Below are 27,465 nucleotides of genomic sequence, written 5' to 3'. Positions count from 1 at the left end.
TACAAATAAAACACTGCAATCATGCCTAGGAACCTATCAGTATGGTTTGCTCTGGCTTTTTTTTTTCTTCCTCTCAAGAGAGTTAATGATTTCAGGTACCAATTCAGCTCAGAGACTGGGGATTTAAATCTTATTTTCAAGAAAGTCTGAGGAAGACTTAAGGGGGTGGGTTTCTTGAGCACTACTGGATTTTATTTGCAGTCCAGGCAAGTTGACAAAGGAAATGCTATGCCAACATTTCTTTTTTTTTCAAACCTAGAAGACATGGAACAACTCCAGCCACTCCAAGACAGAACTACAAGACTGAAAACCCCAGCAGCCCATCATGTTGGTAAGGGGGTTTGCAGTGTGAGATTCCAGTTACCCTTCTTCAGCAAAAAAATGAACACTGTTTGTTCAAGTTAAAATATTATGGCTTAACTGGATAGATAAAAAAAAGCTAGTAAGAGCACCGAGTGAGAGATTTGGCATTTCTGATTTCCTATTTAAAAGGAATATATTTTCTGCCAGGACCACCCTTATGCTATACTACAATTACTGGGTACATGACTGTGCATCAGTTACCAATGTCACAAAAACTGACAGAAGGAAATTTCTAGAACATACTTGGTACTGCATAGAAGTGGTTTGTTTATATACTCTTACTTATGCTGCATCTATAGAAAGTAGGTTTTGGATGCAGTGGGTATTAAAAACAATTTCTTTCAAAAGTCCCACACTTTAAAAATTAATTATACTGTGCAAAACAGCCAGCTGAAAGTCTGCCACTCTCGATGCTGACTTGCAATCCAAACCAGCATGCAGATCTGAATTCAGTGTCTCCTCTAAAATGATCCTAAAACATCCTCACATTTAAGTTACTTGTGGTAATTGTTTGTGGTTTATGAATTTTCAGTTGTTAGGCTCAGGCCCTCAAAGCTTGAAATAGAGAAAACTACATCATGAAAACTAAGTTTGGTAGACAGCAACATTGCTATGTTAATTCCAGGCCACCCATTTCCTCTACTACCAAATGCAGTAGAGGGATTCAAGATTTTACTGTTTTGGTTGCTTGCAGGGGTAGCAAAGGCTTTCCATTAGCCACTCATGGGAGAGGGATGTGTTCTCACCAAAATAATCATAGCTCTTGTAATAGCATTTGAAAGGAATGCAGTATTTTGGTGTACCCATAGGCTTTATCTGGACACCTTATGGCTTCCCAATGTGGAGAAAGTTTGCTGAATGTAGTAATTTTTGGTAATTCTGTCTGAGCCAAAACTGAAGGATGAACATAAACTCAGATGAGGGCAAGATGTTCTATTTTTGTTGTGTCTAAATAGCCAGTTTCCTTCAGAAATGTAGCACCAGCCTGAAACTGAGTTTTGCACAGAAACACTCCACTCCAACACAAGCAGATTTTACTTTCAGTTATGGGATGCACTGAGGTGCTGAGCTGCCTAAACAGACTAAAATAGACTAAAAGTTATTTTTATGCAAATATAGAGAGGGAACAATTTGTCATTACTAATTTTGTCCAGGAGATGAGAGACACAAGCAATGTTCCTGCACCACCATTACTGTAGGAGGCAAGGAAGAGCAGGCACTTTAGCATTACGTACATATTGCACAGATGAGGTGGACTGCCTCAGCAGTAGCAAATCCTTTTAGCATTTTTGTACTAGAAGAAATTCCTTCTGAGGAAAGGAACTCACGATAAACACACACATTAGCAGGTAAGAACATCACACACAAACCTGTATCTACCTGCAACTTCTTGTTCTGAAAGACAACTCATGGATTTTGAAAAAAGTTATTTATTTTCACTGCTATAATCTCTCTACTGTAGTGTTAGCACTTAACATAAGCATCCACTCTTCTACTGTCCTATTTACAATCCATTGAAATGTATACTCTACAAATACAATACATTTTTTCAGAAATGTAAGGGAAATGCACAATTTGGTAAGGTTTAAAAAAGTGACACTCATCTGTACAGGATCCTCAAATCATCCAAAAAGTAAAATTTACAAGGCAGTATCAACACAGCTATGTAAGGGCAGGTGCTACAGTGACAAAGCAGCAAACTTGCTAATACAATAAAATAAAGAAAATAAAGTGTTTTGGGGCACCAGATAATACACTTAGTACCACTGAAGTTGTAAATTTAGCAATAAACATATTTCTAGAAACATGTAACTGCAAACCTGGAGAACATTCTGAAAAATATTAAACATTATATACACATGAGGTAAATGTACCTTGGTCTTTTAAGAGGTAATTTGAGTTTAAAGCAATGGATATGGTGAAGGGATTTTTTTGTTTGCTTGTTTTTTAAACACAAAATGATTAACATCTTGCAATCATTTCAATGGCACAATATAAACAAGGAACTAACTAAAAGGTGAATTTCATGGCAATCATACTCAGAGCCATTACTGAAAAAATAAAATAGCCTCTTACTTCATTTGACACCTTCATGTCCCCATACAGTCGATACCAACGTCTTTACTTATATACAAAGTCTTTCTTAGGATTACAAGCAGAACCATAGGAGGGTGACAGTGTGTCATACTTGGAGAGTCTGCTTGAGAAACATCCCAGAATTCCAGCTTTTAAGGTTGGAGGGTCCCTGAAGAATTCCAGCATTTCAAAAATGACATCTCAGGCTTTTCAGCATCAGACTATTTCCAATGCTCCTTGTTCTCCATGTCCATATCCATCTGGTCACAAGTCTGTAAACCAAACTGAGGCTTCAATGCTACTAAAATGTAAAGTTGATTAAATCCACAAAACTTAAGTGAATGTGTAATGTATGTAATATTTACAATAAACATTTGCATCAATATTAATCAGAAACTGTTTTGGTATATACTTGAAATGATACAAAATTAATATTTTGAATGCTAAAATATTTTGGTCCCCCTGGATTTCCAAGAGCAGATCTGGTGATATTACAATCTTAGTTTAAAAAATACTTATGTGTACCTGTGTCCATATATATAAGATATGATCTTACACAGGTAACATTTAAAGTTACATAATATATACAGACACAGCCTTTGTAAAAGGTGTTCAGTTCATACAATGGAAAAGAAGAACAAAGCTTGAAGTTGTGGTGTCAGAACTGAGGATACATATAGCTCTATTCAGAATTTTCCCGTTCTGCAGCCCAATAGGAATTATAAAGTTGTTCTAAAACACTGTTCCTTAGGTCATAACACAGTATCAAGCATCCTTCTGTGCTTTGTTTTTGCAAGCTTCTATTACAGAGCTAAATCTTAAACAAAGTAAGAGCAATTCAGGAGAGTAAAGATTTGCAGGTGGTTGATACAATATAACACACAGTTATATTGTTGACAGAATCATCTGCATACCATAAGGCTGTCCAGTTGCTGTACATCCTCTTTAAAATGCAACAGAACGGTTCTGTATCTTTTAGGAAATTAAATGTTTTGCTGATAAGGTTTTGTGGGTGCTAAAAAGAGTCACTAAAAATTATTTGATTAATTATACTGTAAACACTCCTGTTACTACCAAAATTACTATAGAGATCTGAGGCACACCAGGGCCTGATATTTCTGAAGTAGGAGCTGTACCATTTGTAACTGCAGTAAGGACCCCAGGACACCTATGAAAACTTGAAACGTAACAAAGTTACAAAACAAAAAAAGTTGCTACCTAGGCAGCCTTTGAAATTAGATGGAGACCCTGATCTATTTTCATGATGACCTGTTTTTTAAAGTTTCAGTACAAATACATAGAATTTTCCAGAGAGGCTGCCAAGAAGAGAGGCTTGGGAGTTATGTTATATTCAATTTTTTTTTTTTACATTTAATTGAAAAACTCTGTGGTGCACAACTATCCATGCACACAAAGGCATATTTTATTTAAAATACCTATATGAAGTAATTTTTAATCCGGCTTTGATTGACAGAGGCCTGAAGCACATAAGCCTCACTTGTCAGATAATGCCAAACATAAGTGTGACAGCTGCATGTATGTTTAAGCCTAATTGGTTTCTAAGAACCTCTCTTATTTTTCCCTTTTCTCCTGGATACCGTCTTCCAGTAAGAATAAACTCACTCATTTTTTTGTTGACAAAAGCATTTCATTATTTGCAGTTTGACCTCTGAAGGTCTGTAATTCTGACATAGTTTAAACTCATCTCCAAGCAAGCAGTAAGAATATAGAAATAAACAAAAATTAACAGTTAAGGCTTTTCTTGGGTAAGGCTCGTGTCACCTATGTAGCATCTTCTTCCTGGGCCTCATTCCTCTTCCTGCTTGAGCTGCCACACATCACCATGGCACAGAACTCGACTGTGCTGCAGCCAGCAACCACCCTGCCACTGCCACCCTCTTGGTAAGAAACTCTCAGAGGGCTCTATGCCAAGGGATGAACAGGAAGCTGAGTTAAAGGTTACAATGTGTGCTGCGTAATGAGATGGGCACTGATGTGTTCTGAAGAGTGGCAGGTTAGGCAGCATATTAATTACCAGGCTCATTTACATACTGAAATACTACTGTTTTGGACATTAATGAAACCAAAGGCCAACCAGACTCTTGCTAAAATTGCAATTAAAAAAATATCCTGGTAACAGCAGGTTTTTGTTGTACATTTGGGCAGGAAGCAATTTAATTTCTAAACAAGTTTGTGAAAATACTATGATACTCTTAAAAACTCAGGGAAATCTAGACTAAAGCCATGCATATTCTTCTGTGTTCTTACGACAACACAAGTCACCATAAGCTTTGTTCTTCTAACAATGAAGAGGATTGCTGGAATCCCCTGATATTTGTATCCAAAGACCTGCAGCTCACCACCTTCTCTAGCTCACCACATTGTGTATGAGGCACACACAACATACATGCACATAAAACTTACAAGCAGCTTTGAACTGTCTAGTACAAAAGCCCAAATAACTTTTCTCTAATGACAGGTGCATTTAATCATTGTGTAATTGCAAATATTGTTCTTTGAGTCTTAAGACTCAGCAGAACTGCACAGAAAATACGCTTTTCATATTTATTTAATGAAGCAAAATCTCCCTTAACATTTTACTTTTCTTGCTACTTTTCTGAAGTAGATAGGTACTTCAAGCATTTTAGAAGTACCACTTGATTAAAAAAAAATCTCCTACATAATTATGACTCATAACTTGAAAATTACAAAATATGACAGTGAATTTACTAGCTTACACTATTTAAACTCCTACAGTGGTTTCAAGAGTCAGATTTTGGTAAAATTGAAGATATTTTATCAATTATGTACTCACTGTTGCAATGAGTGAGATTTAGCACTTAGCTAGGCAAAGGAACAACTTTTAACTTGTATTTTTGAAACCAAAAGTACCATAGGCTTTGTACATCCCTACTATTTTGCATTAAAAGACTCAAAAGTGGCACTTACTGGTGTTAATACAATCTATTTTGAAGGCAATGTAATGTTCTGAAAAAGTGGAAAAAACCCAGTAATCACGTATAAAGTATAGTTGCATAAGTTATGTTCCCACAACTGAATGAGGTCAATTTGTAAGTCAAGATAAGAGTCCAAAAGATGTAATAGCTAGCAAGGTATACTCCAATAGTACATTCACAATCTGAATCAAGGAATCAAGACAGTGGTTCAGAGTAGTCAATGTACCAGGCAGGAATAAAGTTGCTTTAAGAGCCATCAATGCACTGCAGAACAATATAGCGAACCAGTTTCATTTTAGAAGTGACCTCCTACTTTTAGCACATTTAACTAGCAATGACCAGCTATTAACTTCCCAAATGAAAAAATTATAGATAAATGAAACTAGACTACATGATGTTTTGTAAATAAACTGGGAAAGAGGTTTATAGTGCACAGAAAGACCCAACACAATTGTTTAGCACATCCACAAAAATCCTAAGAAGTGACGTTCCTATGAAGTATTAAAAGGCAGCAATATCCTTCTGTTCCCCCAGTGAGGTAGAACAATTAACCTTCTTAGCACGCCACTCTGGTGCAGATAGGGATTTTTACAGTGTTCTTCGGTAGCAAATCCAGGATTACATCTTGATCCCCTCCTGTTGACTAAGTTGTGATAATGTTTTCTTAATGCGCAAAGCTGTCAGCCGAGCAGCTCCGTTGGCATACCAGCATTCCCGCATAATTTTTGCCATCACTCGTAATGCCTGCAAAGGAAACACAAGTCATCAGATGCACTGCTATTCCAGTGTAGCCCATGTAACTGCTGCTCTGTCTTAGACTCTTCAGGCATTTCTGAAATCCATTACTAGTACTACAGGTGCATAGGAGAGTGTACTGTTTAAAAAAAAAAACCAAAAAAACAAAAAACTTACTTTATTTGCAGAAAAGTAAAACTCTCTAAACACTGTAGAGCAAACTTGATATTTTTCAGTAGATTTTGGCCCATAATAATATTTTAATGAACAATTATTAGCTTGTCTGTAACTGTTTTCTGAATTTTCACATCAGACAAAAATACACTATTTTAAATTGTACATGCAGTTAAGGAGTTACTTCAATGCATAGCAATTAAGTTCATGAGCTGTCTTCCTCAGATTGAAGCTCTGCAAGGATTCTAAAAATTTTTGAAGTATTTTTATCCTTCAGAGAGCCAGTCTTTCAAATCTGAGTCCTTCTACATGTTCTTTGTACTAAGGCAAATAACAAAAACGGCAGATTAAATAAAGTAACAGCTCCAAAGTACCATGAATGCAGTATTACCTTAGTCATTTTAATCCTGATAACTACCTGTCTCACAGTTTGCTGGTGCATTCACCACCTTTTCTCCTTCCTTTGTGCTCTTGCCCAACTCTTAGCCATGCATTAATTCCACACATGCCACAACCCAGGTTCGCTCCTCTATCCAAAGCACCTCATCCTTATCAGTACCTTGCTGCTCCTGCAGCGCACTGTTGTCCCAAGCTGTGAGTCACTGGTTGTGACAGAGCAATGCTATGGAATATTCCCTCTGACCAGTTTGGGTCAGCTGTCCTGGCTCTGCTCCCTCTCATGCTCTTGTCCACCCCCAACCTACCTGAGAAACGGAAAATGCCTTGAAGCTATGTAAGCACTGCTCAGCAACAGCTAAACCATTAGTGTGCTATCAGACTGTTTTGGCCACAAATCCAAAACACAGCATTATGCAGCCTGCTATGAAGGACGCTGACTCAATCCCAGCCAGACACAGTACAATTTATTTACAATGATGCTTCCTGCATAATGTAATTGAGACTAGCTGTAATTTATATTAGCATCATCTATGCTTCACAGGAAGGGATCCTAGAATCCTCCATGCAGAGTTAGCTATTAATTTTTATGAAATTACATTTAAATACTTCTGTATAACCAAGGAACAATGCTTTTAGTAAGACCATAATGATTAGAATGAAATTAATTAAGTTCTCTAAAAGCAGCTCTTCTGCCTTCAACAATAAGCAAGATTTTTAAGCCACTGAAATCACTAAAAGCTCTAGTGTCCATTAAAGCAGCTTTAGCAAGGTTAGTTAATACCTCACAGCTCTGCCATCTGTTTGGAATATTGGGCCTTAACTTCTGTTCACACACAACTTTCCTCATTTCTTCAACAGAAGGATCTGAAGGAACAAGGTCATAGTATGGCAACTGGTAATCTTCATGGATTCCTGTAACAGGTTGAAAATAGCTTTATTTTAGCTAACACTGGATTATGTATTCTTCACTTTTTACTGTGTTCCTTATCAGTACCCTACCAGTTCTTGGTTTTCATTTTTAAAAGTTACATCCCAACAACTGACTAATAAATAAAAATCCTTAACCACACCTTAGAAGTATTTACATTACCCTTCAAGGATCTAAAATTTATAAAATTGGAAGAGATAGAAGCTACATCAAATCTTTCACATGCTATACTAAAAACATGCTTCTTCAGAGCACATAATTGATAACAGCATGCTTCATTTTAAATAAGATATAGATTTATCTGAACACATTATAGCTAGGTCTTGTGGTGCTTGCCTCTTGCTCACAAGAGTACTATATTTTACTCTTTTCTCCCTTCTATGTAAATATTTGGAAAAAAAGAATAATATTTCCTATTTTCTTCAACAAGTACGGTCTGTCAATTTAGAAAGAGGTTGAATAGACCATTTATCATTTACAGGATTAACAACTAGAAAGTCTGAGATCAACTGGCTATTACTTTGCACTGTTTTTTGAGCAAACTGTTTTCAGAACCTGAATAAGTTTAAGTTCCTCATAATTCCCTAATACGTCCCATTTTATAAAGATTGCCACGTACCACCAATTGAACACCGCCGAGCTATTTCCCAAAACACTAATCCCATTGCATAGATGTCTGCTCGTTTGAATGACTCAAAATGTTTCATATTTATGGAATCATCTAGGACTTCAGGAGCCATGTACCTGTGTGGAAAAAAAAAAATATTTCATAAACACTTAAGAATATAAAAAATTCAGCACTACTGATCAGCTCAAATACAAAATAATGTATTTTTGTGGAAAAGGAGATAAAAGAAAATTCTCTTTCATTAAGATTATCCAATCAGAGATAATTCAATGTAAAGGGATAAGTAAACTGAGAGAAACAAGCAGAGAAATAGGGTGAATAAGTAAAATGTGAAACAAACTAGAGCTATAAACCTGATAGAGAAGGCACAACTGAGACAGTGACAAAGAACAGAAGTCTCCAGTCTGCACATGCTCATCAGTATATCCTATTTAATTAAATCCTAACTATTCTCTGCAATCTCACTCTCAAGCCCATGTGCACATGCTCTCTAAGAACTGTGTGTCAGCAGCTGGAGGCAGGCATGGGTCTGTTCAGGTTGAGCAACTGCAGCAGCATAAGGGATGAAGCTGAAACTACAGAGAAGGAAGGGCCCAACATCAGTAGCTGGAACGGGAACTACAGGTCCTAGGTGCATGTCTGCAGGTGGTAAGAGCACCTATCTGGAGCTAGTGGTCATTCTGTGAATGAATTCTGGGCCAGCAACTGTAGTCTGATAGAAGGTGAAGGAAACCCTGGTACCAGTAACTGGAACAAACGAGTGGGTCTGCTTCAGCTACTGAAATAAAACCATGGACCACAGGCTTCATGGTCACAGCTTACAGGCACCAGCTACAGCAGAGAAAGGGGACAAGAAAAACAGAGTAAGGGTATAGTAGAGGAAATGTATTGTATTAGAATATCTGTATAGAGGCTTTGCCCCAGAGGTCCTGGTTGCCCTTGATGGGCTGCAGCTGCGATGTCCTTAATTGGGCTGCAGCTGTAACCAATGAAGATGACTGGGATAAAAGGGGGCAGGTTAGCCAGTCGGGGAGAGTCTTGGAGGAGCCCTGACCTGAGAGAGAACAGCATGCAGCAGAAGGAGTCAGTGAGGATCTGCAGCCATACGAACACACTGAGGAGGTATAGACTTTAGAAATCAGATAATATCATTATGAAACTCTAGAGAAATAATAGAACAACAACATAAGGGTCTCTCAGCACCAGCAACTGGAGCGGGAGTCACAGACTGGGTACCAGCTGCTGGGCTGAGCAAGAAGATTTGCATTTCTCCAACCCTGCACAGCTGCTGTGCAGGACTGTAATTAACTAGCAACCTTCAAGCTGGTCTAGTCAGCATCCAGGCAGGGATATTTGCCAGGACAAGAGCCCATGCTGATATTTGAGGGAATCCATGCAGGTAGGCATGCATACAAATACATCAGCTGTTTGCTGCTGTGGATTAACCCAGCAGGTGAGTATGAGATCCATGGAGCTCAGAGTATTAGACACAGCAAGCCTTGGATGGATGGTTGAGGGGCTCATAAACATGCATGGAGTTGTGAGGCTGCAGAAGGGAGTATGTACTTTCTCTAATGAAGTTCGATCCTGATCAGCTGAAGAGAAGGCAGGAGACTTGGCTGTCTATAGTTATGTTTTATACAAGTTCTGACAGTGTTTCATGTGGGTGTTGAAGACAGCACATGGTGCGCAGCAATCTGTATAATCAGCCCTATCAGTACAATATGTGTCTGTGTATGACTGGTTGGATCCCAAGGAAGAAAGCAGCAGCCACATTCACGGGCCTCAGATGAACAGAGCCCTAGCCCTTTGGAACACACCAGCTTCCTCTAGCCTACCCTCCAAGGGTCAGGCTAGAGGAAGCCCCACTTCCTGTAATCTGAAAAACTATAGCAGCCACCTAAAATATCCCCTAACAAGCCTAAAGCAGGAGTAGACAAGAAGTTTCTTAACAAGAAGTTAAGAAACCAGCACCATTAAAAATTTCTTGACAAAGGCCCACTATCATTGCAGTGCCCAATTTTTCATCATATAGTTTGCAAATCCCACCCTAAACCTTGCTTTTTAAAAAATTAGCAAGTTACATGGGCTACAAATTAACAACTGTGCTCATCAATTTGGTTTACCCACCTTTCCTGCAAGGTGAAACATCAGTAACAAAGTTTCTCTTAAGAAACAAGGCCTCAAAACCCATCATGGCATCCAAGTGATTGTTACCTTGTTTAGTGAGTAAGTCTGACATGGGAACACCAAGCAAAACATCAGCGCAGACCTTACTGCAAGAGCTACTGACAGCAGCATCCCTGCTGGCTGCTGGCAAGAGTGAATGTTATTTGCTGCATCAAGTCAACATCAGTGGTAGCACTGCTCTCTCATTCTGATTGGGTTCTGGCAGCTAAATCCAGTATGTGATGTTTAGCAGAGTTCAGTGTGTTTCTCCACATCACCGCCCCAGCAGTCTCAAGCCGACATACCAATGAAGCAGGCCAACAGTGGCACCTGGGCTTTGAAGAGCAGTGTTGAGTGGTAAAAAAGCAACAAGTGCAGAATACTGGAGTGTGGAATACATTGCCAGGCAATAGCTCTACCTCTGGAACAGCCACAGAAGCCTAGACATTGTTTCATTTAATCAACAGCATTGTAGGATTTTCTTTTCCAGTATCAGGGATGGTAGGCAGAATGCAAGACACACTGCTTAAAAGAAATTTCAGGACTCCCTCAGTACTACAGAAATTACATAGATATAAGGAAGCAAGGGCTATCAAGATATGTAAAAAAATGCAACAAATAGTTGCATTTGTTCTGAATTACCCAGAACTTCAACAAAGTTTGCTGAGATGAGAGTTCTCCTAAGGCACACAAATTCCTCACAAGTAATAAACACAGCACAAGCAGAGGACAACTGTCTGAGTTGAGTGTAAGGTTTACTTTGACAGTATTTATTGAGCGGAAGTGGAGTATTAAGTATTGCTGCAATCTTTGATATGGACAAGGCTCAAATTGTTCTGGTCCACCCGTATCAAAGATGTTTTAATCAAGAATAGAAGATTGTGGTGAACACCTTAATGCTCACCAAGGATTCTGCATTACAGGATACTCTTATGGTACTTCATGTGCTTGACACTAAGTGATTATCTTGGAGCCTAGCAGAAAGAATATTTGATCTATCTTAAGATGCCATGAGGATGAAAAGAGTGATGGACCTGAAAAAACAGTAACTAGAAACCCCAACCATTGTGCAAGATGTCAGCCGGAAACACTAAACAAGCAGTAAAGGAGATTCTCTCGACTTCCATGAACCATCCAAAGAACTAGGCTTTTAACAGGAAAGACCACAAGAGGCCTGAATGTGGCAAAAAAATCCCCCTCCCCACGTGAGTTCCATTGGCAAATTGACCTATTACCATGGTCCTCCATCAATGCATTTAGATTGGCTTTGGCTTCCATGACACAGAATGGTGAATGACTGTTGAGAGATTACTGCTGGAACAAGAGAGGCGAAAGGCAAGGAGGTCGTGTAGTGAGGTCAGCAGCTCAGCCATTTCATGGCTGTTACACAAAGGGGAGAGAAGTAGGCATTTCCTTGTCAGATTATGTGTTGGAAATGCATTGCCTGGCAGAAGCAGTATCTTAGGTTCTGGAGAGAGCAACTCTGTTTCATAGAGTAACTCTGACCTTCTGAGCAAGGTCTGCAGCTCAGTATCACCCAAGAACAAAAGGATAAGTCTACAAAGAAGGGTATGAAGTGTGTTGAGCATGGTCTTGCCAAACTTTGGGTGCCTGCTGACATCTTTCTCCCATCTCTTTTAGTCCAAAAGCCCAGTACTAGTTGTCTAAATTTCTTGTACAACATATAGGGAGCTTTGTGTCATCAACTAGACCCATACACAAAATGTGTGGCATCTCCTTTCATCAAGCCTACACTCTACAAGGTAGAATTCTGCCCATATTTTGTTTAGGTAAACTTCTAAGAAGCACCCATGGTAAGAATCTGCTGCCAAAATTCTTTTAAAACACAACGTATCTGAACTATCAAAAGTAACAGCTGGGCCACACTTCTAAAAAAATAGGAGGAGAATAAGGGTTTTCTACTTGCCTCAGGGAGTGAGAGAGAGATTCTATTTCCTTCTCAGTTTAAAGCTCACATTCCCTGCTTTATGTTGCAGGCTGAGCTGTGAAAGCACACAGTTCACCCCTCTGGTAAAGCTAAGCCTCTGAACAGAAAAGAAATAAAGTCAGAGAATTCAGTCAGAAAGAGGGATCATCAGTTTGACTCAACACCCTGATCACTCACACAAGAGTAAGTCTGCTTGCTCCCTAGACATACATTTTTACAACAATCATTAGAAAAACAGACCTCACCAAATCTCCCTGAACTTGTACACAAAGCTTCCATGTGCAGAAGAGGTACCAGCAGTGGCAATCAGTGGGAGTTAAAACTGTCACTGAACAGGTAAGACTTGAACTGTACTATGAAAAATTAAATCAGAGGTGCAGTTACTTACCTAAGAACACACAAGAGGAAGAAGAAGGGTCTAAGCCTTTTACAAGAATGAGAAATTTTCAGAGAGGTAGAAATGACTAATGTCTTTAAAAGGGGAAACAGATTTAGCCCTCCTGCTGCCCACTCCAGCAAGCAAAAGTTCCTACAGCTTTACCCTTGTGAAGAAGCATAAGACAGATGAACAAGCAATTTAATAATGCATATGCAAGAAAAGATCTGGTAAGTGGGATCTGCAAACACAGCTGAAAGGATGCTTTCTCCAGTGCCAAGACTAAAGAAAGTAAATGATTTGTATGTCATTTTCCTTTGCATGTAGGTGTAGTAGAATATTCAAAAATCACACGTGGCATGCACCCTGCATGCAGCTAAATTTGTAATGATGAATTCTGAAATAAGCCTGCTACTGGACACTTTGAGAAGGAATAATACTCAGTTCCTTATAATTTAGAAGTAGTTCAGAAAATAAATCTTGCCTGACCATTTGTGTGGTATTTTTAAAATTGGCAAAGGACTAGTACAGCAGAGCTTTAGAACAAAGTAACTTCAGCAGTGTACACATCAGTAAAATAAATTTTCAGTACATATTCTAAAAGCTTTAGTTAACTGAGCCTTGAAATAATGTTTAAGGGTTTTTTCCCTTACACAAAGACATAGCTCAAGGGGCATCTAAGTTCACTGTAAAAACTCAATCAACCCCCCCCCCCCAGTATTGCTTACTAAAGGGATATAGAAAAAAAAGTGGTTGTGATATAAACTGGAGATTGGACAACATCAACGCAATTTTTTCAAACACTGCTAGGCCATATGGGCTTGCTTAGCTGTCACACATTCAGTGCTGTGTCAAACTCCAGTTTGACACAGCACTGAACCTTTAGGCATTAGAAGAATGAAAAGCTGTCCACATCCAAAATGCTTGCTGTGGTTCACTGTTAGTGCTGCTACCTCTGTATCCTGCATAGATGCATGGATTACTAAGGGAAATTTATTTATAGCTTCCAGTTATTATTGCCTGAAGGTTCACCAATGATAAATTACTGACAGCAAGTTTTATTGCACTTGTGCTGACTCAGTTAAACAGCTCTGAATTCTTCTAGGGCAAGAAAAACCTGTATTTTCAAATTCAGAAAAAGTTTTTAAGAGAGACTATATTGATTCATCCACTTAAGATTCTATTTATGCATTAAATGACAAAGATGACTGTTTTAACTTCTTGCATTTCTTTAAAAAATGTGATTCCAAGATAGCCCCGTGTCCAAGACTCTGCACCTTGTATGTTCTTCCACACAGGCTTCACACTGACAACTACAGCTTTTTACTGTCACTATCAATATCCTGTTTTACACTCCTGATTTCCATGCAATACATGGCAAGAAGGAGAAAGAGAGCACTGAAGTCTCTAAAATCATCAGTCATGAAATCTCTTAATTGTTTGAATTAATATTTGTGCCCTACAATACTTAGCAAGTTTTCAGCATTTTACACAAGCCAACATTGAACGTGCCTTTTAAGCGCCTACCATCTAACTAAAATACTGGCTGACAAGGAAGTGCCTAAGAACTCTATCTGCCATTACCTTTTCCTGCTGTTTATATTTCTATCAATACAAATTTATATGGGACAAGAAAAACCAAAGCATTTTATCATAGAAGTCGCCTGATACATCACATAAAGATTTTACCTTTTTGTTCCCACTCTGTGATTTGGGGCAATGTCAATTGTGTCTGTAGCTGAATCGTGCCTAACCGCTAAACCTAGGTCTGCAATGCAGCATGTTCCATTCTTTTTCACCAGTATGTTTTTTGATTTTAAATCTCTGTGGGCAATTGCTGGTTTGCCTGTAAAGGAAAAAAAAGAGAATTTGTAAAAAAAACTCCAAACCAACCTCCTTTTATTCTAAGCCTGGTGCAAGCTTCTGTTTGAAGGAACAGAATTCCTTCCAGTTCTGACATTTTATGTGCACCAGAGTACCTCCTGAAATCATTCACTGTAGATTGGCTGTTCAGGAAAGTGCCTTTCATGTTTACTGCATTACACCCCACTTGCTCCTTTCCCTTTTCCTGCTAGTATTTATTGCACGCACATCCTACTCAAACATTGTCTCAACTCAAAGTTAAGATGCTACATGCACCATTTCTTGGTGCCTTTTAACAGGTATTTTGTACAAATGATTGTTACATCACAACACCAGAGAAAAGAAGGAAAAAGCCTTTCAAATTAAGAAGTTCTGTGAATTTGGAAATCATCACAGAGTAGAATGAGTTACTTATGTGTCATTAAAAAAAACAAAAAAACAAAAAACCAACCAGTATTATCCACATGATAAGCAGAATAATTGTAAGATTACCTTGTGTGCCAACAATTTCCATGTGCAGATGAGCAAGACCACTGGCAGTGGACAAAGCTAATTTTATCATTCCTTCCACTGTTACTGTATACCTGTTCAGGTAATCAAAGAGTGATCCATGCTCGTGATAGTCTGACACTAACCACAGCTGAGTCCATGTACCATTGTCTGCAAAATAAAACTGGCATGAATACCACACATACACACAGATATATGACAAATAAACAACATGTTCCACTTCTATACAACACTTACGAAGAACAAATTATGGTTTGCAAGTAACCTCTGTAAATTAGACTCTTACTATTAGTCTCAGGCTCTTCTATTCCTGTAACATTTTAATGCCTCCGCAAAGGTTGGTAACACCATGGGAGAGTTTCTGAAAAGCTTAAATATTCTTGTATTTAAATTAAAACACAAACCATAGAAAACTGATGTCACTATAATTCTGAGGTGTATATTCAGGGTGAACTGTTCAGGGTATTAGCCAGGCCTTGCCTTTCCCTAGGTTTTCTACTAGAGTGGGGCACAGGGAACAGTGCTGAATGCGTGATCCAAAACTAATCCTATCACTATCAGTCTAGCACAATATTGTCCAGGCTAATAAAAAAAAAGTGTTTCAAACTTTGCTCCCTGATTCCTTCAGTCTTCCCATAACCTATCAGCCTGGGAGACAATTCCCACAGTGGATTTTTCCTCCTAGAGTAGAAGCTTACAAGCAGCAACCAGACACAAAGTTAAATCCCACCTCCGATGACCTCTAAATTGCTGGCCAAAATTGAGGTTTCCAGGAGGCACAAAAGTAAAGAAAGCAAAAAACACCAAGGAAATCAGCTTGCTTTGACTTTTGATTGAACTATGACAAACAAGATGAGCCACAATACATTTGTAGCTATCCCAAGGCATACAAATGACCTATAAAAACTTAATTGTTCACATAATTAAAGCAGTGACACAAAATACATTTAAGTTTAAGCCACAGAAAGAAGACTGTCAAAGGAATTCAAATCAGGATGGGAGCAAAAGTATTTTTTACCTAAGAAGTAGAAATATACCTAGGAAAGAACAATCCTGCCACTGAATAGGTTTCCCAATTTTGTTGTGTTATAAAAGCACCTCTCCTGTGGCAGGCTTGAAAGATGTTTTTATAGCCAGGTAGTTTTACAGAAGAATCTTTCATCTCTTTAGAAGAGCAGTTATCCCATAAAAGACATCTGTTGGACTCCTAGCCTGAATTATATAGCCCCTATTCTCTCAGAACAAGTGAGAGCACTCAGCACAAATCAAAAAGATGCCTCATTATGTGATAGTCCCTAAAGATTGCTCAAGAATATGAAGAAAATGAAAAAGGGAAAGAAGTTCAGAACTTATTTCCTATTGCAAATATACTGAAAAAAATTTACTTTCCAAAGAACACTCTTGTCTAGAAAAGCCAGAAGTACAAATGCCTGCTCTAAAGATTGACAGAAACCACCTTTATAGAAACACTTGTACTTATCTTTAACTTAACACTTTGGTGGGGGTGGGAAAACTTGCAAACATCCCTTTTATTTGGATGTTTTTAGGGAAGTCAGTGATGCCATTAAAAAGATCTAAAAATAAAAGATAAAAATCAAAAAATCTACCAAAATTAAAAAGCCTCCAAATACTTCAGGGTAGGAAAAATACATTCAAACAATTCCCATAATGGAAAGAGAACTCTGGCTTGCTACATGTACAGAATAGTCTCAAAGAAGTTGTTTAGACAGGTGAAAAAAAAAAAAAAATCAGTCACATAGTCACACACTCCAACCTGTACAAGACTGGTAGAACGCACTACTGCTGCAGGAAGAGTCTTTTGGGATGCCTAAGTGCTGTTTTTTAAAAAGGAACACAGAAATTAAAGATTTAAAAAAAAAATAATCTGAAGTTATTTTTTTTAGAACTGCTGCATCTCTTGCTACTTGGCAATGTCCAAGCACAAACTCATAGAACTCAGCATAGTATTAAATGTGATTTTTTTCCTAAGAGAATTATGGTCTCTGAGGAATCAATCCAAGAGTATTGGGCTTCACTAAACAGTCTTACAGAACTATTAGAAAACAGGTATGAGTTCACAGGCACAGAAAAGATGCTCTTAAATACACAAAGAACTGCAGAAGTTCCAAGTAAACTAACCTTATCACGTGAGAATATTTTCTTCACTCGGTTTTATTCTACTGCTTCATCAGTTATGACCCTACACTGCCTGAAATAATCCTCTCCTGGGCATTATCATCATACACATTCATTACTTAGTCCTGTATTTTATTTCTTCTCCTGTTTCTTAGGACTGGGATACCTCACCAGGTGTCTGTACTAGCCACTTAGCTGTAAGGAAGGAAATAAAACAGATTTTAATTAGTCTACCAGACCTATTGTCTTTAAAAAGCTCTAAAAAGATGTCAGTTTCTGAAGAATTATCACAGCTTTGATTCAAGACTATGGTGCCTTTGCATAAAGTTCCTCCCCTCTTAACACTACATTTCCTCCTAAAAGGGGAATATGCTGCTGGTTACAGACTCTTCTATTCAGCTTTATCTTGTGTATTACCTGCAAGTTTTAATATTCAAGCCCTAACTTCCTTCGAAAGAAGAAATATAAACTGGGCATACCATCCAGTCTGAGAAGAACCATGATTCTTTCCTATTATGTGCCATATTCGTGACCCTTCAACCAGATTTTAACAAGGGACAGTGTTACATCAAAATCAATTATATAAATAATTACAGGCAAGCTGAAATGCAGCAATAGGTCCAGTGTCCAGCTATCAGAAGGAACCTACTATGTTTGCCTTGCCTTACTATATTTGACAAGCCATACATTTGTTTAGCACTCTAAGCAGAATATGTTACAATAAACTTAAGTCTTCTTATTCTGTTGACAGTAGTTGATTATTACCAAGTAATAATTAACCTGACCTGTAAAATACCTGAGTATTTTTAGCTGCACAGTAAACAGCATCTGCCATGAAGCTTTCAATCACAGGATTTGCATTATCAGGTAGGAAAAAGTAATTACACTCAATAGTAATTACATACAGTAGTCCAGCTTTCCATGATTAGGCAATCTAATTTATTTTATGAACTCGCAATGATCAAGAATCTCAAATAATTTCAGAATACTCAAAATTTACAAAAAAATTACATGTGTTATTGGAAACGTATTTAAGAGATTAATTATGGTTATTTCAGCTATTTCAGGACCCCTGAAAGTATTTCATACCACCAAGGACACTCAGAAGTACAAGATTTTAATTTTAAACTCCAAATAAACATTGAAATTCTGAGAAAAGAAGCTTTCAGATTTGTTGTCAGGAGACTGATTATGAATGTTCGAGCAAAATCCATCTTAGTAGAGCTGACTCATGAAGAAAGGAATTTATACAATTGCTATATCAAATATATAATCAAGTTTCAATTAAATTCAATTGATTGGAATCACTTACGTGAAAAATGTTTTTTTTTTTTCCACATCAACATTAGCGAAACAAAAATGTTTTCTGTGGTGTTATGTAGCGAAGTGTTTCAAAGCAGATATTTTGCCCTTTTTGGCACACCGTAATATTAGAAAAAAAAACAGGAAAAAGCAGTGAAAAAATCAGATTCAGATGGGATCTCCCACTAGAAATCTCTTAGAAAGGAGATATTCAGGGAGATAGCACTTTCGTCAGTGACTAGATCATGACTGTTGTCTTGTTAACCTAACAGCTTGACTCAATCATGTTGACACAGTCATTTGACTCGATGAAAAGCACTTGAGCTGTGCAGATTCCCTCTCCTCAGGCTAAAGTCAGAGCTTCAAAAAGAATAAATGGTTGAAATATTATTTCTCCAGAGTCAGGAATTCTGCTCATTTCTTTGCAGCATATTGTTTAACATCACTTTTGGGGATCTACTTACCATGAAAGACGTTCTAACTGAACCAAGCTCTCATACTGGGGAGTGTGCTTTCGGTTAAGGGGAAGGAATAGAGAAGTCAAGGTATTTTAGTGCATAAAGTTATCTGGACGTGTGCAGTGCAAGACTTCACCTTATTTTAATCCGCCTACAGACAGTTAAGATTACAGCCAGCTAATGCAGAGGAATCTTTAGTACTGTGAACTGTGGCTCTTGACACTACTCTTTTGCTACTAGAATAGTACAGTGAAGTAGTTCCTGATACACTTTACCGTGCAGTAAGTGGGTTAGAAAGAACAAGACAAAAAACCATGCACAAAAACTGTGCTAAGTTTAGATGGCACAAAACAAGACAACACATGGCCCTGAAAATAACTTCCCTAACCCAGCAGAATTTGGAAGTCAGCACACACTTGCTATACAAAGAGCTACCCAGAACACAGAAGTTGTCAGGCAGACCACAACTGCAATTAAAATCATTCATTGCTTCTCAGCCCTCAAGCTGCCTTAACTGTAGCACCTATTTCCCAGTGGATTACAGGATGGGAAGCAGACAGATTGAACCAGCTCCTGTAGCCTCTGAACATAACACAGGTTTGGGGAAGCAGAAATAAGAATGTGCCATTAAGGCATATGGACAGTCTAAAGAGTGTAGTGGAAAAAGGAGTGAAAACTGCAGTTCAGTCACAATCCAAACACACAGTCTAATCCAAACACACCCTCCTACCCAAAGGAACCCATTCCACCAATTTTACTCTAAATAGACAGCCAGATGTTCCTCAGCAGTTGTGAAAAACTGCAGTTGAGGTAAGAGGAATGACCTTATTAATGCCTTCAGCAGCAGCAAGAACTGAAGCATGCCTTGGTTCTACAGCTCTTTTACTAGTCCTTTGCTAATTTTAAAATTACTAGTACTCCTGTATCTCGGCAGTCATCTTTGCAGTACCTCAGACACACAGATTCTTGCAGTCTAATGACTTTGTGCATTCCAGACAGACTGCAGTAACTCCTGAATACATTCAAAAGTCAGCCCTACAGAGAAATGGACGCAAACCCTCCACAGAGATTGCTGCTGTGAACGAATACATAATCTTGCACCTGGCACCATACGAACATTCATCAGTTAGCACCAGCATCTACAATGGAGGACTGTTCCTTAAGCCACTGGAACACTTGGTGTTCTTAAGCCATTGTTCTCTAAAGCCATGCTGTGATACACCTTCTCCTTTTGGAGTGCATCTGCTAAACTTGGAGAACTACCCCCATAATGGTCCCTCTATGTTCTCTCATTTAATGGGATACAGGTGGCCTGAAGTATTCTAAACAAGAATTGAAGTTTTAACCTCCTTCAATATTCAGGACTGAATTCTTAGTCCAGGGAGCAAATTGTGTGTATATATTTCCTCACTGAGAGAATATAGAAGGTTATACTATGAATTAATTCTGCACTGATGGGTTAAAAACAACAACACAGATTTCTGCTCAGACAGCAATACTGTTAGAAAACAGTCAAGAATAGTGATCTTTTCAAAACACATTTTTATCTACTTTTAAAAACCAGACACCAACTAGTTCTCATTAAAGTACAAGAGCCTTACTCTGAAGACCCAAACCCTCAAATAGTGCCATGACCTATCAGTTAAGGATTTCTTCTTTGTACATAAAGCATATTAGCAGAAAAAAAATTCATATCACATTATATTATATTACAAGGAAACTAAAGATGACCAAGTCAAATGCTATAGCATCTGCAACACAAAACAGCAAGCAAGAAATTATCCAAAAAACCCACCCATTTAGGAAACCTTTCTCATACCTCCTCTTCACAGCAGTCAAATGTATTTTTGGGACAAACTACCCGGAGGTTTCAGGCAAAAGGAGACACTGGTATACTTACAGATGATTTTGTGAAAAGTTACATCTAAGGTATTGCAATATATCCTTTATGCTTTTAAATGAGAAATAGAAGCTAAAGCTTCTGCAGAGATAGCTCTTCATTTATGGCTTTAATGCAGCTGATCTAATTTTAAATCCAGGCTCCAGATACTCACTCCCCTAGGCCAATCAGAGCAAACTCCAGCTCTTGCAGGTGCTGGTAACACCAAATACAATTCTAGGCATGAAAATAAGACAGTTTCTCATGGTAAGCATAGGTAAGCTGCAGGAAAAAGTTGCCTGGTATTGTGTTGATCTGCAAGCTCTTGAAGGATAAGAAGTTGCACAAACATCTGTTAGGAGCAAGTTAACTTACACAACCCTTTCCTGGAGAAGTGCTCTGCACAATCTATTGGATTCTCTTCCTATTCTACAGATTTATATAGAAACGTGAAATTCATCTAATGGTAATTAAAAAGAACTTTACACATATACTTGACCCTCACTAAAAGCATTTAGGAATTTCCCACAAAACTGAGAGCCTTTTAAAAATCCAGGATGTGTGTGAATTATTGACTCCTCCCTAATGTGACAGAATTTTCTGTTAATGCTTTCTCCACAAAGAAGTCAAATGCCATTTGTAGTGAAATATGTAATTTCAGATGAAAATAACTGAATGAAACAGCATCTTAATATTTTAGCTCCCCTTAATGAAAGAAACCCAAAACTTGGTTTTGTCAGATTCTTGGCTCTTTACTGGAATTGCAGGAAAATCCAAGAAAACTTTAATCTGTCCAAAAATCACAGCAAATCAAAGTTGAAAAAATGGTTCCTCTAACTGGATGATTAAAGGCTTATCAGGAGAGCTTCAGGAAGCAGGTATAGTTTTTTACTATTAGAAACAAATAATTCCATTTTTGCAATAGATTTTCTAATTGGACTTCTAAAAGAATAACATCTCATAACTCAGCCTTAAGAATAAATCTTCTACCTCCTACTTTATATGAGGACAACAGGATGAGACATGATCTCTTTCAGTCCCAAACATCTATATTATTAGGCTGTGAGGTAATGACAGGTACAAGTATTCAGCAGATGTGTGGGCTCACATGATAAGGCATCCCCTTTTTGATACCAAAGCATTTTAAACAAATTTAAACAAAGCATATTCTTCCAAAAAAAGAGACAATGTACTTTTTCCTTCATTAAACCTATGAAAAATGTGCCAAACCCTGAACTCCTGCAGTAACAAAACTATTTTTTGCTACTATTAAATGGATCCTCACATTTTTTTCCTTCATGCACTGCCTATTCTGACCAGATGCAGAATCAGCAAAACAAATTCATAGTGTCACCAACCTTTGTTGTCTGCAGCTATAAATCCAAGAATGTTTTCATGGCGTAGCATAACTGTCTGATAAATTTCTGCTTCTCGAAACCATGACCGTTCCTCTCTTGAAGAGAAGATCTTCACAGCAACTTCTTCTCCTCTCCACTTCCCCCGCCAGACTTCTCCAAAGCGACCCTTACCAATGCTTTCTTGAAGTACTATAGTTCTTGCGATTGTTCTTTGCACAAGTAAAGGTAAACCTAAAAAGAAGATTTTACGTTTGCTTTAAATATGACTCTACAGAATTAGTACTTATCCCACCCACTGAATATGAGATCTTATTTCTAATAGGGTATTTCTCTTAAAATCTTAGAGAGTATGTTCATTCTAACTGCTTGTTGAGGACTGCTAGCAAGCACATAGGTAAGATTCTGCCTTCACCCTTAAAAGGCCAGCTAACAATAAGTACTCATGGAGATTATGCTACAAACTACTATGGTTGTCAAAACCACAACACAAACGTCCTTTCAGTTAGGAATGCTGTCACTTGCTGAGCCATAAAGTTTTATTTAAATGCAAAAAAGAAGCAATGATGAGGCAGTCAGGACCAGGTTTAGGCTTTTTTTTTTTTTTTGGGTTACTTGTTAGTGATGAAAGTGAGTTTTTTCTTAATTTTTTGGAAAAAGGACCTGCCCATAACTCTCCTGGCAAAGCAATTTAAGAGCACTCTTGCTACTGGTTAATTTACCTGGCTTATCACTAGATAGTCCATTTCTAAGTTAGTTAAACCACACATATCGGCAACACCGACTGCTGAAAATCCACACTCATTTGGATTTTGGTGTGCCAATAGCATCTTACTAATCCCGAGTCACTGTAAAATAGGAAAACATCCTTGTAATGCAAGCTTCCCGCTTTACAGGCCATTCTTGTGCATCTCACCATAATTATAATTGAGCAAAATATTTACATTCATCAAGGTTTTATAGCTTTGGAACATTTACATGCTTTCAACACAGAGTACCTCCTCAGTACATTTCAGTAATTTTACACAACAAGCAGCACTGGCATCCCTCAACCAGGCTGGGTTTTTGTTTATTTTAAATCTTTCCTGTTGTTACTTTAGGGCTTGTCACTGGATTCCACACTGACACCACACTGCAGGATGAAAACATCAGCCAGGTTATCTGCTTACGATAAGCTCTTTTGGTACAGGATTATTTCACTTTAACCAAACACTTTACAAAGTAATCTGTTATTCCATAATCGCTGTTCCAATATCTGACAGAACACCTGCATTTCCTTATGTTATTGAAAACAAATCCCAACAAATAGCTCAGATAATTAATTCTTGTCCACCTTTGGACAGTCTTTGCTAACAGCAGCACTAGAAGAACATCTAATCTGGTTGGAAGCATTGCCACACTTGTGTCTCAGTCTGAGAAGAGCAAATTAAACACTGCAGTGTTCAGAACAGCTCCTCAAAAATTCTAGACCTACAGGAATTCTCTGCATAGTCTATGCTGACAACATATCTACATGAAGACAGGACGGAAAAAAAATGTACACTATACCAGCAATTTAATCATTAATCACGGTGTTGTAATAATGTCTATTGAGAAAGTTAAAACTTTTGCTGTAATAGTCCTCAGGTGAATTGTGCTGCATGCCCAAACTATAGAGGCTCTTCTGAGAAGCCTAACCTTCATTCCTTATGGACAGACCTTTGAAATGCAGAAGAGGCCAGACGAAAACAACACAGGACCAAACTGAACCCTGATAATGTAAAATTTTACTTGATTGGCCAGAGAAAGTTTCTTCCTTAGAATATATGCACTACTGCAAAATCTATAAGCATACATCAAGTACAAGCTGATTTTGTGTACCTGAAATGGGTGCTAGGCCATAGAGTTGTATCAGAAAACTGTCTGTATATTCCCACTTTCAGATGCACTGCTCTCAACTTGCTGCACCTTTTATAGACATCTCTCCTTATTTAACATATATGCCCAGGGATATCAGCTAAACATATACTAACCTCTAAACCTTCTAGACAGAATGCCTTTCAAATTCACATTACAAACTCCCATTCAGCAAATTAACATGTCACTGTAGGATAAAAACCTTACTGTGATCTATCCACTTACTCCTATATTTATTTTGACAATATTTACAAGATCCAACTTGCTTCTGTACGTCAAACTAATCTTTCCCTTACTACTGCTTCTTCTAGAAGATTGGAATCTGTATTTATCGTGCATTCATAGCAACTCATTACAGACTTCCTGTTGGAACTGAGCAATTTCCTCATTTTGCTATAGAAGACACATAACTCTGTATCACCAGGAACTTGAGCAACTGCTGTACTGTGAACCATACTGCCTGAAAAGCATCTCACAGGAGACAGCTACAGCCTCAGCTTTTCACATACACATTGGACACAACTGTACTCCATGCTCTCAGATACACCTCCTTTTAACTGTGCATGAAGAAAGATGATAGCCAGTTTGCCGATCAGGAGAACAAGAAAATTTGAGCCCATATTAAATAAAACAGCAGCTCAGTGTCTGACACCTTGTATTTAGGTCATCCTTGACACCATGGTCACCTGACTTATTCCTGAAACCTTCATCAAAATTTTCTTATATCATACAGTATTCTCAATCCTTCTTGAAAGCTAACAAAAAAAGAAAGTTAATTTTCATATATTAAGTGTACTCTGATTAGTTTAGTGACTTTCTAATGCATAAGGAGTTTGTAACTAAATTGGATAATTCAGGAAGTAAGTTCTAGAGCACTACAGGTAGCCAACAAAAGCAGCAGCTAGAATTTTGTTCTTGTTCGTAAGTCTCTACACATAAGACCTCCTCTGATGAGTAATAAAAAAACCAACATTCCATGAACTGTGAAAAATCTTATTCCCTTCAAGTTTGTATGAATTGCAAAATAGTTTTTAAGAAGCTTTATAGTCACTTCAGCTGACTCAACTTTGCATTGATTTCTGTGACCCTTAAGATTTCTAAATAGCTTAAGTTCCTGCTGGAAGTCGCCTACCAATACTATCCAAAGCTTCTCCTCATTGTAGGCAATTCTTCCTACTCCCTTGTAACTGACTTCGTCATTTGTGAGTTAAGACAGTAACAGATGGGCGTCCCCATCTGTCTATACAATATGTAGTTGATATTTAGAGATCTGCATCATGATCTGAAAATCATTCTCAGCTCCAAGAGGCTTTGAAATCCTTCTCTTAGAAGCTGTAGCTTCGCCAGAAGGGTCTATTTTAGATGTTTCATTAATGCCTTTCATGGAGTATCTCCTTATTTCAGGTCTTGTTTGTCATGGAACAGCATGGCAACACTAATGTTAAGTCAAGACCGAATAATTAATAGCAGCTTACTATTCATCATTGCTACAAATGAATCCTGCTCCCTTTCGGTCTAACTAGGAAGCTCATTTTTAGAGCTCTGATTATTTCTCTCTTTTATACACTTCTCATCAGAGAATACTGAATTAACAAAATTGGTAGAACTTTTTTATTTTACTATGAGCTCTTCTGGTCTCTCAGCATGAATTTAAGAGTAGAATGTGGCTTTTGCGTCACCAAACAAAACACTTTCTTAGCTGTTCCTCTTGGGTCTGGATTATTTTGCCTGTTTTGTACATTTCCACTGTGTTTTGGCAACCTCTTGTCCCAACACCATCCCTTTCAGACAGTTCAGTTTCTGACAGGGCTAAGCACTGTTTTAACCAGCAGCTCTGAGTCTTCTCCCTTTGGAGACCCTTTTCTCTACCCCCAGTTTATTCCATAAAGGTACAGTCTTCTCAACTTTAAATGTGCTATACCCAAAGTCTGGATTAAAATACACATTTAAATGAGATTCAAATGCTGTAGGCATACTTCAGGACAGACAAAAGTTATCAATTCAAGTACTAGGGCACTATGAATTTGTATAGTCATTGATTGACTAATTCTGAGACAAAGTGACACAAGTCATTGCAAATACACACAATGTCAACAAACAGTACAGAAAGTAAGTACCTGAAGCATCTCCTATTTCACTGTCATAATCAAAGTGAAGTAGAGAACACTAAATAAGGCTAATACTGGTCTTAAAAACAGCTCAACAACATGGAACTCACTGCAGCTGAAGTTAAAAGATTCCTTTTAAGGAAACATTCAGCCTTGTTTTACAGCCTTTCAAGCATAAAAGCAAATTAGTGAAGAGGCTCCCTTAGGGCTAAGTCAAATTCAACTACATTTGCTGGTTTTGCTCCTTGGATGCATTCACCAGTAGCCAATGCTCAAATACCATAGTAGGTCAGATGCTCTGGGAATCTAGACCAGCCTGAGTGCCCTGAATTCAGCTGTGAAAGCTTAGCAATTCCCTAGCATGCTCCTTTTACTTAAAGAGTAATTTGCACATAGGCAAGGGAAGGGTCAGTAGTTTCTAGCCATGTGCTCCAGAGGAATAATCATAAATTTCTTCTAACTTGGATTCTCTGCTTTTCAAGAGTTTATTCTGAAGGAGTTCTCAAACAAAAAGAGAGGTTCAGAATCACCACAGGTAAGAAGGCCAGAAGAAAAAACAGAGGATTATTCCTGATAATGAATGAAGAAACCAATTAACAACTAAGTTTGAATTTTAATTAGAAATTGTTTTCAGCCTTCCTTAGGAAAAGTCTAGATCTGCAGACATTAAGTAAGAGTGAGACACTTCTAATAGTGTAACAATTATATATATCACGTCTTTCTGGATTCCACGATATGTAAATCTCTGACTCCTCTATATTATCTCTATCTCTGACTACTGTCTATCCTTCCTAGAACAAACAAAACTGGAGACCTAAGTCCAGCATTTGCATTTATCAAGCTCTAGCCCAATATATTGAAAGTTCTATTAACCACTTTCATTATCTACTTCTGCAAGTAAATGAGAAAATTGATATGACCACAAATTACTAAAACTCCAGTTCTAACCAGAAAACAACTTACCCTCACCAGGATCAAATCTTATTGAACACACAAAAGCTTCCTCAGCTGAAACATAGTGACCTACACACTAGTGCAAACTCACCTTCTTTAGAAAAGATATGACTAAATGAACTTTTGATCTAGATTTTAAACATGTTCAGGAAGTTACAATAATTTTATTTGAGAAAGCAACGGACTCTAAACAGTTTTACAGTTACTGTCCTTGGAAAAGAAAAACAACCTAGATACTTGGGTTTTGTTGT

At 37.9% G+C, this 27,465-nt stretch overlaps 1 protein-coding gene across 1 annotated transcript in view; it reads right to left on the bottom strand.

Annotated features, from left to right (window-relative positions):
* Window positions 1-1,775: 1,775 nt before the first annotated feature.
* TGFBR1 (transforming growth factor beta receptor 1) overlaps window positions 1,776-27,465 on the bottom strand; it is a 34,836-nt gene continuing 9,146 nt past the window's right edge. Inside the window, exons 4-9 of the mRNA XM_054637554.2 lie at window positions 22,260-22,490; window positions 15,109-15,276; window positions 14,443-14,599; window positions 8,252-8,376; window positions 7,486-7,616; window positions 1,776-6,140 (exon numbers count right to left, since the gene is read on the bottom strand). Of these exons, the coding sequence (XP_054493529.1) occupies window positions 6,015-6,140; window positions 7,486-7,616; window positions 8,252-8,376; window positions 14,443-14,599; window positions 15,109-15,276; window positions 22,260-22,490 (938 nt within the window). The 3' untranslated portion in view covers window positions 1,776-6,014. The remainder of the gene's footprint in view (window positions 6,141-7,485; window positions 7,617-8,251; window positions 8,377-14,442; window positions 14,600-15,108; window positions 15,277-22,259; window positions 22,491-27,465) is intronic.

This window comes from Agelaius phoeniceus, chromosome 1 (genome assembly GCF_051311805.1).
Source record: "Agelaius phoeniceus isolate bAgePho1 chromosome 1, bAgePho1.hap1, whole genome shotgun sequence".
Classification (NCBI taxonomy): Eukaryota; Metazoa; Chordata; class Aves; order Passeriformes; family Icteridae; genus Agelaius; species Agelaius phoeniceus.
This window is presented reverse-complemented; position numbering and strand designations above follow the sequence as displayed.